Source organism: Mandrillus leucophaeus, unplaced genomic scaffold (genome assembly GCF_000951045.1).
Source record: "Mandrillus leucophaeus isolate KB7577 unplaced genomic scaffold, Mleu.le_1.0 Scaffold600, whole genome shotgun sequence".
In the NCBI taxonomy this organism is placed as follows: domain Eukaryota; kingdom Metazoa; phylum Chordata; class Mammalia; order Primates; family Cercopithecidae; genus Mandrillus; species Mandrillus leucophaeus.
The window spans coordinates 1,683,464-1,697,623 of NW_012106476.1; the positions used below are offsets into that span (position 1 = coordinate 1,683,464).

General features: G+C 39.9%; 1 protein-coding gene across 1 annotated transcript in view; it reads left to right on the top strand.

Moving 5' to 3' along the window:
* Positions 1-5,320: 5,320 nt before the first annotated feature.
* The window catches only part of LTN1 (listerin E3 ubiquitin protein ligase 1), a gene marked incomplete at its 3' end in the record, with an annotated part of 40,020 nt that continues 31,180 nt past the window's right edge, over positions 5,321-14,160 (top strand). The window contains 5 exon segments of the mRNA XM_011999811.1: positions 5,321-5,351; positions 5,353-5,511; positions 10,961-11,164; positions 11,655-11,753; positions 12,961-13,191. Of these exon segments, the coding sequence (XP_011855201.1) occupies positions 5,331-5,351; positions 5,353-5,511; positions 10,961-11,164; positions 11,655-11,753; positions 12,961-13,191 (714 nt within the window).

A 14,160-nucleotide genomic window follows, 5' to 3' on the forward strand; every position in this document is an offset into this window, starting at 1 on the left:
ATGACTGAGATTGTCTGAGTTAGAACTGCTGGCTAGTATGTTTGCCGGTTAGAAAAAGTTCACTGTGAATGACAAGGTGGCTACAGAAGTGAAAGATTGTATTGAAAAGGGGACCATGGAGCTGAGATCTTCAAAAGTTTCCTGTGACGATAAACCAGGAGATGTCACATATAGCTATGGTACTTTCTTTTGCAGTTTTTAGAAAAAAGCAAATCTATTATGTGTAGAGGAAAAATTATTGAGTATTCTGCTATATTTTCAGGTAACACTTTCTCTGACTTCTGCATTCCCTTTTAAATATCATGAAGCTCTACCAGAAATTACTGTCAAGTGTGTTGGAAATTCTCTGCCCAGTCCTACCTATATTTTTTGGTATATAAAAATGACTTGTGTGTGTTTTTTGAAGGACCTAAGAAAGCAATATGTTCTTATCAGGTCACAGTCCTTAAAACAATCCCAGCAGACCCTACTGAACACAGATTTGAGTGTGCACTTGCAGAGTGATTGTTGCGGTGAAGTCTGTACACTGAATGCTAGAGGATGGGTTACAGAACATGCCTCTGAATATATCAGCAGGGATCCCACAACTTCCATCTCCAAAGAAAGTACAGCACAACACACAGATCTCATTCTCACCAGGCTGTGGAGCTCTAGCTGACAAAAAAGAAAGAATATTGTGGAACTAGCAAAGGAGCTTTTCCTATCTGGGTGTAGCATGGTGGGAAACCTGGTGTCATTTGCGTGGAAGGCTTACAGAGCATATGTGAACAATTCTGTGGATTAGGTTTGCTTTTCAATTTTCTTTCCTTTTTCTGTACTATGCAGCCTGTTTAGTAAAAACTGAGGTTGTAATAGATGGGAAAGCAAGTGATTATACGTTCAGGCCATGGAGCCAAGAGTGATTTTTCCATTGTAATGGCAACAATGGACTGAGAGTCAGTGCCTTTTGGTTCTAGGACTGTTATTGTGGAGTTACGCCAGTTGCTTAGCTGTTTCTAGACATAGGCTCTTAATAGGTCAAGAGCTTGGAAAGTGTTTGATAAATGTTACATTGATTTCTAAAGCCACTAGATGGTTTCTGAGATATAGTTTGATTCCAAAATATGACTCATCATCTTAGCTTATGTTTTGAGTCCCATAAAAAGGGACTTTCCCAGAAGTTTTGTGGTTAAAGTCCCATTGAGAGTGACAACCCAACCATCACAAATCTGGGGTCTCCTTTCCTGAAACTGATAGATTAAGAAGTTCAGCCATTTCCACTCTTCCAAACTTATGAGGGAAATGAGGACAAAATAGATGAGTCTGGAATGAGATATGAACTGGATAATATTGGGCAATAAAATGTATTTGTATGAAATAAAAATAGATTTCTATTTTATTAGCATTGGTGGGTTAGAAATCAAACTACTTTTAATATTTCTGAACACATCTTACTTTTATTTTTTTATTTTTATTATTTTATTTTATTTATTTATTTTTTTGAGACGGAGGCTTGCTCTGTCGCCCAGGCTGGAGTGCAGTGGCGGGATCTCAGCTCACTGCAAGCTCCACCTCCCGGGTTCACACCATTCTCCTGCCTCAGCCTCCTGAGTAGCTGGGACTACAGGCGCCCGCCACCTCGCCCGACTAGTTTTTTTTTGTATTTTTTAGTAGAGACGGAGTTTCACCGTGTTAGCCAGGATGGTCTCCATCTCCTGACCTCGTGATCCACCCATCTCGGCCTCCCAAAGTGCTGGGATTACAGGCTTGAGCCATCGTGCCCGGCCACACATCTTACTTTTAAAATGTCTACTCTGAAAATTTATTTTCCTCTGGGTGCGGTGGCTTACACCTGTAATTCCCAGTACTTTGGGAGGCCAAGGTGGGCGGATCACGAGGTCAGGAGATGGAGACCATTCTGGCTAACATGGTGAAACCCCGTCTCTACTAAAAAATACAAAAAATCAGCCAGGCGTAGTGTCGGGTGCCTGTAGTCCCAGCTACCTGGGAGGCTGAGGCAGGAAAATGGCGTGACCCTGGGAGGCGGAGCTTGCAGTGAGCTGAGAACGTGCCACTGCAGTCCAGCCTGGGCGACACAGCAAGACTCCATCTCAAAAAATTAAAAAAAAATTATTTTCCAACTCAGACGAATAACCTGGAAGAAAATTTTAATTCACCATCAAGAAGACATTCTTTTTGGTGGCACTCTTGATAAAATAGAAGAGCAAAGAAAATTTTCAATTTTGAGAAAAAAACATTTGATGTGATTGGACTCAGGAGGTCATGTGAATTTCAGCCAACTGTGCCATTTTTTAAAGCCACAGGATATGGTGATGTTTTTCAAATGTACTTGGGTATGGAGGGTCAATAAATAAATAAAATAGAATGTGGAAATATATTTTTAAGTGCTTGATGTCTGATTTTCCTCCTCAGAAACTTGCCTGGATGGATAAGATTATTCTAACATCAGGCATCTGTAAGTCATGCCCAATATTTACTTAGGGAAAAAAGGCTATAATTCTGTTGTATAACTCTTAATCTGTGAAAACAATAATTTATAATATTAATAATCATGAATGAAGAAGGGAGAGTTTCAAATCTTTTTTTTTTTTTTTTTAACTCCCAACCTGATTTCTGAAGAGTTTCTAATCTTGGCCTTAAAAGTATTGACATTTCTTTTTTCTTTTTTTCTTTTGAGACAGTGTCTTGCTTTGTTGCTCAGGCTGAAGTGCAGTAGTGTGACCTCAGCTCAGTACAACCTCTGCCTCTTGGGTTCAAGTGATTCTCCTGTCTCAGCCTCCTGAGTTGCTGGGATTACAGGTGCACACCATCGTGCCTAGCTAGTTTTTGTATTTTTGGTAGAGACGGGGTTTCACCATGTTGGCCAGGCTGGTCTTGAACTCCTGACCTCAGGTGATCCACCCACCTTGGCCTCCCAAAGTGCTGGGATTATAGGCATCAGTCATCTTGCCCAGCCTGAGTTGATTTTTAATTACATAATTAATACAGGAATATGTTGTCCTTGTATAAAATAAAATCTTACAGATAAGGCTTAATTTCTTTTGACTGTAACTCATAACCCTGATCTCTTTTCTTGCCACTTTTTCCCACAAAAATTAACTACAATGATCAGACTGGTATGTTTTCTTGCAGATCTTTATTCTCTGTATTATTATTATTATCATTATTATTTGAGATGGAATCTCACTTTGTTGCCCAGGCTGAAGTGCAGAGGCGCGATCTTGGCTCACTGTAACCTCCATCTCCTGGGTTCAAGCAATTCTCCTGCCTCAGCCTCCCTAGTAGCTGGGATTAGAGCCGCCTGCCACTATGCCCAGCTAATTTTTGTATTTTAGTTGTGACAGGGTTTCATCATGTTGGCCAGGCTGGTCTTGAACTCCTGATGTAATCCACCCACCTCAGCCTCCCCAAGTGCTGCGATTACAGATGTGAGCCCCCACACTCGGCCTATTCTCTGTATTTATATAATATATATATGCATAAATACATATATATTATTGTGTTGTGGGTTTTAAAAACACAAACGGTATCATACTGTATATATTACTTGGTATTTGCTTTTTACTTAAGAATGTGTCTTATAATTCTTCCTATATATGTACAGGTAAATCTAATTCTTCTTAAATGCTGCCTAATAGCCTATTGAATACATATAATTTATTTAGCCATTCTCCAATATATAAGCATAGGTTGCTTACAATTATCTTCCTATTATAAAGTTTTTGTGAACATCCATCTCTTTGTGTGACTTTTTTTTTTTTTTTTTTTTTTTTTTGAGATAGTCTGCTCCGTCACCCAGGCTGGAGTGCAGTGGCACGATCTCAGCTCACTGCAACATTCGCCTCCCGGGTTCGAGAGATTCTTGTGCCTCAGCCTCCCAAGTAGCTGGGATTACAGGTGCCTGCCATCAGGCCCAGCTAATTTTTGTATTTTTAGTAGAGACGGGGTTTTGCCATGTTGGCCAGGCTGGTCTCGAACACCTGACATCAGGTGATCCACCTGCCTCGGCCTCCCAAAGTGCTGGGATTACACCCGTGAGCCTCTACACCCGGCTTTTGTGTGCATTTTAAAATTAGGGTCCAGTCGGGAAAACAGAAATCACATTAGTTACTGAGAAATATTTCAATATGGGAAATTGGTCAAAAGGAATTATAAAAGGTAACAGGTAATCACTGGAGGTAGCAGCTACCATTCTTAGAGCTAGGAAAGGATGGAACAAAAGAAGTGGTTGGAGTCATCAGAACCTAAAAGCTTGGAGGAGGGCCCTGAACACCTTAGTTCAGGCCTATGAAGAATGTAGAGGGTGATGGCTGGCTGTTGCTGGATCTCTGGAGCTCAAAGAAGGGATCCCACGGTGTTGGGGCTCAAACTCCTGAGGCGGTGGCTCAAACATTGGCTATCTCAGGAGCTCAAGGGAGGGGTTCCATGAAGGTAGAATTCAGATCTCCCAGGAGAGCACTGACTGCTGCTGTGATCGGTAAGGGGTGCAATAAGGCTGATTTGTGATTGTTGGAAAAAGGATGGAGATTAAAACCACCTGCTGGCTAAAGCAATTGCTCCTGCCACGGTAAAAGGCAGCTGCTGCTGGCATGATGCTCACAGAATGGAGCAAGTCCCTTCTTCCTCTTGCCTTTGTTTCCCTCTAGTTCGCCCTGTTGGTGAAGTCTAGCAGAAGCGCCCCAGTAACATGGAGTGAGTATAAAAGGGTGACTGCGTGGACAAGAAACAATAACCAGCATACATTTACTTGTTTCTCTAGTGCGATTCTGAGTCGCACAATCACTAGGTCACAGGATTCGTACATTTCAAATTTTAATAGAGACTCCCACATTATACTCTTTTAAACTGCACGTAACAGTTTCAATATGAATAAAAGGGGACGGGGGGTAGATTTACAGAGAATATTGCCTAGAGCAGTAAACAAATTTTAACAAGACTTGGGAATACCGTCAAAATTCAGGATCTGATTCAGGAGTTCCAAGGGGCCCGAGTTGGCCTTTTGTAACAAACGCCCAGGTGATACTGATGATTGCATCATGTTGGAAGTCTAACACATTCCCATCTTCCCACAGCCTCTACCATAACATTCTATTGCTACCCTTATGTGAACTGCCCCTCTGGTGGTTCATGCCAGTTTCCTACCCGCTAAGCAAGGAACAAACCTAGCTTCTGGAAGCGGGGAAGACAGGATTTGGCGCCACGGGTCCAATGTTTGGCTTGCTATTGGCCAGGAATGACATCACTCAGACAGGCGTGGCTTTAACTGTGACGTCTCCGGCGGCGGATGGTCAGGGACATAGCGGGAGGCGGGAGCGGAAGTGGGGCAGCAAATGGACAGGGTGGGTGGCGGAAAAAGGGCCCGGGGGAAGTTATTACAGGGAGTCCTCTTCCGGCGCCAGAGGCCGGAAGTTGTGTCCCAGACGAGTCAACCGGGGTCTGAGTTCTCAGAATACAGCTGCAACCGCGACCATGGGCGGGAAGAACAAGCAGCGAACTAAAGGGAACCTGAGGGTGAGTGGGGGGTGGCTCGGTCGACCCGGGAGCCTCGCTTCGAGGCGGCTGGCACCGCCCAGCGCGTTGCTGGAGGGTGTGTGGAGCGCCGCTGTGGGGAGGCGTGCTTTTGCGTGTCGAGTGTGACCTCTCTGTTGTGTGTGCGTCCCTGAGGGTGGTTTGGGTTATCTCTGAGCAGATTGGGGAATCGTGAGAGAAAAGATGTACCATGCCAGAGCTGTCCCCATCCGAGCACACACCCACAATATTCATGAAGAAATGATAATGTGTCAGGTTCACTGGAAGGTGATCTGGCCGAGGTAGAGGCTTGGTTGGGGGAGGGCGGCGCTAGGAAGAAGGAGAGTTGGGAGGATGTTAAAGTGAACCCACTGTGGAGGTTACCGCTGATTGTACCTCTCCTTTGGGCTTCTTCTAAGCTAAAGCTCTTAGGATGGTATATTTGGTTTCTGGACTGCCTGTTACCCCTTTCCATCTGCAGTCCCATCTTCAACTCCCTCCTCTTGGCTTACTTCATCCAGCCACACTGATCTCTTCACTGTGCCTTGACCTTACCTGGCCGGCTCCCAACGCTCTTCAGTTAGGAGGCTCCAAACTTTACTCTTGCAGCCCTTCCGCACTCCCTGTTCTTCCTACTTTGTTTTAAACTCCATTGTATTTGTGACATTTATTGTCTTAGTTCACTAAGATGTAAGTATTTGGAAAGTAAATGTTTTTATCCTCGGAGCCTAGAACAGAGACTGGCACCTAATAGGCGCTCACTAAGTACTTGTTTAAAGACGACCTTAAAGTGGATTCGTGTAAAACTACACGATGAGGGGTTTTGTAATGGTATTTTTTTATGGTGTTGAATTTATTATAGCACAGTCCAATTTTATGAGAATGCTTTTTTTCCTGTTTCTGATATAGTTATTTCTAGTGATTTCAATGTCACATTTTCTTAGATCTGTCACTTAATCTGTTTTGGAAGATAATAACAGTATTAGCAATTATAGCAACCTATTGTGTTACTGTGCTAAGCACTTTACTTGCATCCTCATTTAATATGTTTTATTTAAATTTTCTCAATGTTTTATATTTGAAAAGTTCTTAGGAGGAAAAGTTGCGAGAATGTTAGAGTGACATCCCATATACTCTACCTAGATTCACCAGTTGCTAATACTTGGTTGTATTTGCTTTCTTTCTGTTAATTTATGTATTTTGCTGAACTGTATGAGAGTTAGCTGCAGAAGTCGGGACTCTTAACTCCTAAATACATCAGCATGTATCTTCTAAAAACAATGCCATTTTTCTAGCCTGCGGCAATTATAATAATGGTTATAGCATGCAGAAACTTTGGCTTTTGTGTAATACTGTAATCCAGGATACAGCCTTGTATTTAGACTTCTGTAGTTATCCCAATAATGTTCTCTTTTTTCTTTTCTTTTTTTTTTTTTGTAAGACAGGGTCGCTCTGTCTCCAAACCTGGAGTGCGGTGGTATGATCACGGCCCACTGCAGTGTCAACTTCTTGGGCCCAAGAGATCGATCCTCCCACCTCAGCCTCCTTAATAGCTATGACTTCTGGCTAATTTTTTTTTTTTTTCAGGACAGAGTCTCGCTGTGTTACCCAGGCTGGAGTGCAGAGGCGTGAACTGGGCTCACTGCAATCTCCGCCTCTCAGGTTCAAGTGATCCTCCTAGCTTAGCCTTTCCAGTAGCTAGGACTACAGGCACAGGCCATCATGGCTAGCTAATTTTTGTATTTTTTGTAGGGACAGTTTCGCCATGTTGCCCAGGCTGGTACTTTTTTTAAAAAAAGATAAACCATTTTAACATTTGAGATCCAGTCAAGGATCACTCATTCCATTTAGTTACCATTTGGGTTTCTTTGATCTGGACAGTTTCTCAGTACTGTTTAAGCGGGGAGAGGAGTGTCTTTTTTAACAACATTTGGAAGAGCCTGGGCCATTTGTTTGATTAATTCAGATTCATCTAGTTGTTTCCTTATGATTAGATTCAGGCTAAACAATTTTTAGAAGGAATTCTTCATAGATGATGAGACTTTCTCAGTGCATCACACCGGGGCACTTCGTACCCATTTGTCCCCTTATTGGTGGTATTTGTTTAATTACTTGGTTAACGTGTTGTCCGTTATAAAGTTATCTTTTTCCATTGGCCAATAACAAATAATATGTTAGTTTGAAACTGTGAAATGTCCTGTTCTTCCACAAACTTTCACCTAATGGTTTGAGCACCCTTTGATTCTTGCTGGAATCAGTTATTATGATGGTGATTTAAAAACTTATGCTTAATTATGAAAACAATCCAAGTAATGAATTAATTACTCATATCTCATTTTAAGTGTGATGAAACTGGGGTTTAGAGAAATTAGCTTGCCTAAGCTCATGTAGCCAGGAAGTTGTGGAGTTGGAATGTTAACTTTAATGTGGCAAAGTCTTCAGTAGAAGACTTTGATACTGGATTTCAGGTGTTCAGAGATAATAGACAGATGTCCGCTGTTCTTGAACTATTAGTTTGATGATACAGACACATATGTAAGCAAATATTATAATATATTAAAGAATTATGATGCAGGTATTAGAAGAAAGAATGTGGGAGAATGGAAGAGACTGGAGGAAGGCAAGTGTTGCAAACATGAGTTTGAAAGATGAGTAGGAGTTTGTCAGGCAATGAAAAGAAAGGAAGAGTTTTCAGGTAGAGAGAAAAGATTATATAAAGATCGAATTGCGAAAGGCCATCACATAGATAACTTTTTTTTTTTGAGACAGTGTCTCGGATCACTGCAACCTCCACTTCCCAGGTTCAAGCAATTTTCTTGCCTCAGCCTCCCAAGTAGCTGGGATTACAGGTGTGTACCATCACACCCGGCTAATTTTTTGTATTTTTAGTAGAGACAGGGTTTTGCCATGTTGGCCAGACTGGTCTCCTGAACTCCTGGCCTGAAGTGATCCGCCCAACTGTCCGCTCAGCCTCCCAAAGTGCTGGGATTACAGGTGTGAGCCACCATGCCCTGCCTCAGAGAACTTCGAATTTGATTTGGTACTAGGGCATGAATGATAACAGCATAATTTGGAGAAGGGAGAAGGAAGTGGGGCAAGGGAAGGAAAGAGCGGCAGGAGATAAGACTGGGAAAAGTTGAGGTTAGATGGTGAAAGATCTTGTAAGTCTTCCTTGGTTTGGTCTTTAAACTGTAGACTCAGGATTGCCACCACAAATACCTCCAGAAGGTAGGCATGAAAGAATGTAGACAAAAGTAGGCATAGTCCAAAAAAAAAAAAAAAAGTGCCATAAATAGAATTGTTTCTTAATTTTTATTGAACTATGGGTGTAGCTTTTAACATACAAAGATCATAAGAGTAACTATATTTTAAATTTAAAGTAGACATTTAAAAAAGTGCATTTAAAAGTAACAAGTTACTTAAATTGGAGACTGGAAATTTGATACCTTCTCTTTTGCCCCTAGTTATCACTTTTAATTCTGTTTTAGCAATAATTAGTTTTTTATTGTGTTTTGTAATAAAACTGTTTACACATGAGACTGTAGAAAATTCTGATATCCTAGAGTCATCATATTTAGTTTTTAGAATTATAATTCACTGACTACTTCCTTTGTGGCTCTTTATTCATGTACCAGTATTGAAAAGGGTGAATTGAATAATTAATTCATTTTAATAAACTGAAAAAATAGAGAACAGCTGCTTTGCCTATGGAGTAGCCATTCTTTTATTCTTTTCTTTTTTTTTTTTTTTAAATGGAGTTTCATTCTTTTTGCTGAGGCTGGAATGCAATGGTGCGATCTCGACTCACTGCAACCTCTGCCTCCCGGGTTCAACCAATTCTCCTGCCTCAGCCTCCCAAGTAGCTGGGATTAAAGGCATGTGCCACTACGCCTGTTTGTATTTTTAGTAGACACGGGGTTTCACCATGTTGGCCAGGCTGGTCTTGAACTCTTGACCTCAGGTGATCTACCCTCCTCTGCCTCCCAAAGTGCTGGGATTACAGGCATGAACTACCATGCCTGACCTATTTTCTTAGTAAACTTACTTTCACTTAAAAAAAAAATAGAGAACCTTTTTTGGAATTAGTCTTAAATGTTACAGATTGAAAAAAAATGTAATGCAGGCCATCATTTTCTTTCTTGTTCACTCAATTCAGTTTAGGAAGTAGACCAGATTATTCCTTGTCAAGTGAGTTTTCCAAACACACTTTTGCTAGGTATTAGCAATTTTTTTTTTTTTTTTTTTGAGACAGAGTCTTGCTCTGTTGCCCTGGGTGGAGTGCAGTGGCACGATCTTGGCTCACTGCAACCTCAGTCTCCAGGTTCAAGCGATTCTCATGACTCAGCCTCCTGAGTGCTGGGATTACAGGCACACGCTACCACGCCTGGCTAATTTTTGTGTTTTTAGTAGAGACAGGGTTTTGCCATATCGCCCAGGCTGGTTTTGAACTCCAGGGCTCAAGTGATCCCACCCGCCTTGGCCTTCCAAAGTGTTGGGATTACAGGCATGAGCCACCTTGCCTGGCTGGTATGAGCAATTTGAGTCACATATTTGGATAACCGTTGGCAAGCATCCTTATAGAGAAATAAGAAATAGATGAGTTTAGATGGGTTGTGATGTCAGCTTGGTGGTCAAACTGAAGCATTTTCTGTTTAGCTGACAGTAAGTTAATTTCTTTCAGCAGTTCAAATATTTTCTTTCTCTGTATCAACTAACCTCCTTTTAGTAGAAGACTACCATATTGTGTATCAGTCAAACAAAGCACTGACTGTGATTGAAAACAAAGGAGTCTGTATTATAGATTGACCGTTGTATTGATTTTTATGGTTGTAATAATGTAATTTTAGCCCAAAGAGGTTAGGCTAGGCTTTGGAGTATATGGAAATGAGTGTGTCTACCCTCAAGGAACTCCCAGTCTAGAGGCAGCTATCATTAGACCTGGGCCATTGTGATTGCTTAATAAATATTTGTTCAATTAATGGGTGAATGAAAGGATGGGTTCTATTTATGAGTTAATTTTATATCTTTACATAGTATACATACGTGTATACATACTATTTATATGAAAGTTGGAAATAAAAAAATTCATAAAGCAGCATTTATGAAAATTTTGCCACATGTGATACATTCTGATTTTAAAAGTTTTAGTCAATTTCTTTAAAATTCTGTCACGGTCCATTATATTGATATCATGAGCCACTAATGGATTGTATCTATGGTTTACAAAACTTTCTAATGTTTAGGAAACGGAATAATTTCTAGGATCAGTATTGATGGATTCTTGGGAACAAAACCATTAATCTTTGGGGAATTTTGCAATAGATGAAATTTTAGGCTAGGAAAAAATAAAATAAAAGTTCATTCTGACCATGGGAATAGCCAAGGAATTATAAAGTTAAGTTTTGAACCCTTTCTGGACTCTGACTTTTTTCCTCCGTAATTTTCTTATCAGCCGTCAAACAGTGGCCGAGCTGCAGAACTCCTTGCCAAAGAACAGGGAACAGTGCCTGGATTTATTGGTTTTGGAACATCTCAGAGTGACCTAGGCTATGTTCCTGCTATTCAAGGAGCTGAAGAAATTGACAGTCTTGTAGATTCTGATTTCCGAATGGTGCTGCGGAAGCTTTCAAAGAAAGATGTCACCACAAAATTAAAAGCAAGTTTTCTTGTTTTCATAAAAATTATCAAGAAAATCCCTTTGCTAAAACAAAAGTTATTAGCATGTTTTATGTAAAGAAAAATGAACAATTGCTAAGTTCTTTTATAATTGTACTTTTTTCTGTCACACAGTCTTAAACTTAGTTGATATTTATTTTCTAGGTTGTAAATTAGTTTGTTACACTGAACTTTTTTAAACTGCTTTAGAATTTTGGCTGTATAATTTTTCCCATTAGGAAATGTAACTTTGACCTTGTAACTTTAAATGAGGTTTTTTTTGTTTGTAGATGTTTTATTTCTTAAAAAACAACTGAAGAGTTTCTACCATAGTAGTCTGTGAAGAAGCTCTTCAAACTAGTCTCATATGGCATAAACAGAAATAGTGTATTCTCCTATTACATAAATAGACAAAGCTTCCAGAACAGAATAATTAATAGCCAGTATTATGGTTGTTAATCCTAATGATGTTAATAATGACTTACTTTTAGGCTATGCAGGAATTTGGAACCATGTGTACAGAGAGAGACACAGAAACTGTGAAAGGTGTTCTTCCATATTGGCCAAGAATTTTTTGCAAAATTTCACTTGTAAGTATTAAAACTTTGCTAGTTTATTTCTGTTGTATATTTTTTGGTTGGAGTCATGGACACTCTCAAATTTATAATGTTGATTTTTTGGTGAGGGTTATTAAATGTTATGTCAGCATTGTTTTGCAGATTGAATGGTTAACACTTCAGAAGAGCGTGGATATAAAAAAAGAGGTTGGGGCCTGGTATGGTGGCTCATGTGTGTAATCCCAGCACTTTGGGAGGCTAAGATGGGCAGATCACTTGAGGTCAGGAGTTCGAGACCAGCCTGGCCAACATGGTGAAACCCTGTCTCTACTAAAAATACAAAAATTAGCCGAGTGTGGTGGTGGATGCCTGTAATCCCAGCTACTTGGGAGGCTGAGGCAGAAGAATCGCTTGAACCCGAGGGCGGAGGTTGCAGTGAGCCAAGATTGAACCACTACACTCCAGCCTAGACAATAGAGCAATACAACATCTTTAAAAAAAAAAAAAAGATTGGATTGTGTCGGGTTAAGAAGAACATTTAGGAAGTCTGTTTTCAGAAAGTAGATTGTTACTAGAGAATTACCCTGGTGCTTTCCAGTTTTAATAAATTTTGATGATGATTTTATTCCTTGTATATTTGCTGCAGGAGAATGAGAGTGAGTTGCTTAATTATTCAAGACCCAACCTTTTTTTTTTTTTTACTTGAGAAGGAGTCTCATTCTGTCACTCAGGCTGGAGTGCAGTGGCGCGATCTCTGTTCACTGCAACCTTGTCTCCTGGGTTCAAGTGATTCTCCTGCCTCAGGCTCCTGAGTAGCTGGGATTACAGGTGTGTGCCACCATGCCCTGCTAATTTTTTGTATTTTAAGTAGAGACAGGGTTTCACCATGTTGGCCAGGCTGGTCTTGAACTCCTGATTGCAAATAATCCACCTGCCTCGGCCACCGAAAGTACTGGGATTATAGGCGTGAACCACCAGGCTCGGCCTCAAGGCCCAACTTTGAATCTGTCTTGAATACAATCCTGTCTCATTGGGAGAAGGGGAGAAAGAAAAATTAATAAATTATTTTATATAGTTTCTGATTTAAAAACCTCGAAGTTATTGATTTAAAAAAATGATTTCAGTTTAGCTTAATGCATAGGTGAATTCTTGGTAATGGGTCATTATAGCATATCCAGAAGTGTCTGTGATTGTTTTTATGAGCTAGAGCTATTTTAAATCACATTTATATTTTTAATAGGATCATGACCGTCGGGTCCGAGAAGCCACACAACAAGCTTTTGAAAAACTTATCCTTAAAGTAAAGAAACAGTTGGCTCCCTACTTAAAAAGTTTAATGGGATATTGGCTAATGGCTCAATGTGATACTTATACACCGGCTGCGTTTGCAGCAAAAGATGCATTTGAAGCGGCTTTTCCTCCAAGCAAGCAACCTGAAGCCATAGCATTTTGTAAGGATGAAATTACAAGTGTAAGTTCTGGAATTATTCTGAATCTTTTTTTTTTTTTAATTTTAAGTATTTAACAGTTATAAGCATAATGACAGCTTTTTTACTTGGGATTGTAGGGGAATGAGTAAGTATAATATTTCCAACTGAAGGCTGAGCGCAGTGGCTCACGCCTGTAATCCCAGCACTTTGGGAGGTTGAGGCGGGAGGATCACGAGGTCAAGAGATTGAGACCATCCTGGTTAACATGGTGAAACCCTGTCTTTACTAAAAATACAGAAAAGTTAGCCAGGCGTGGTGGTTGTAGTCCCAGCTACTTGGGAGGCTGAGGCAGGAGAATGGTGTGAACCCAGGAGGCGGAGCTTGTAGTGAGCCAAGATCGTGCCACTGCACTCCATCCAGCCTGGGTGACAGAGCGAGACTCCATCTCAAAAAAAGTAATAAAAATAAAATAAAATAAAATAAATATTTCCAACTGAAGATTGCCGTTTTAAAATTCTGTTTAGTAAAATTGACCATTTTGGATCTTTAACAAAATTAACATTTTGGATTGGATCTTTCTACAGTATTTAAATTTTCCATTTTAATTTTGAAGTCTTAATTACATTTTTAAAATAGACATGTTTTATATAATCTAAACAAATAACATATCTAAAAATCTAAAATTACTTTCTCTCGTGTTTCCATGATCAATATATATATACAGATCTACCTTAGTGTCTTTTTATTGGATCTGTGGTATTACTATACATGGATGTACTATAGTTAACTCTTTTTATATTAAAGTACATTTGGATTTTTTTTCCAATTTTTATCATAACAAATGCTACTTCAGTAAACATTTTTAAGTAGATCTCTTCATACCTTTGTGGGAGTAATACTCACTAGAACTTCTAGTAAGCATATGTTGGGCCAAAGGATAAGAACATTAATAATTTTTATAGATAATGATAAATGGCCCTTCAAGGCCAAGTAAATTTATACTCCCATTA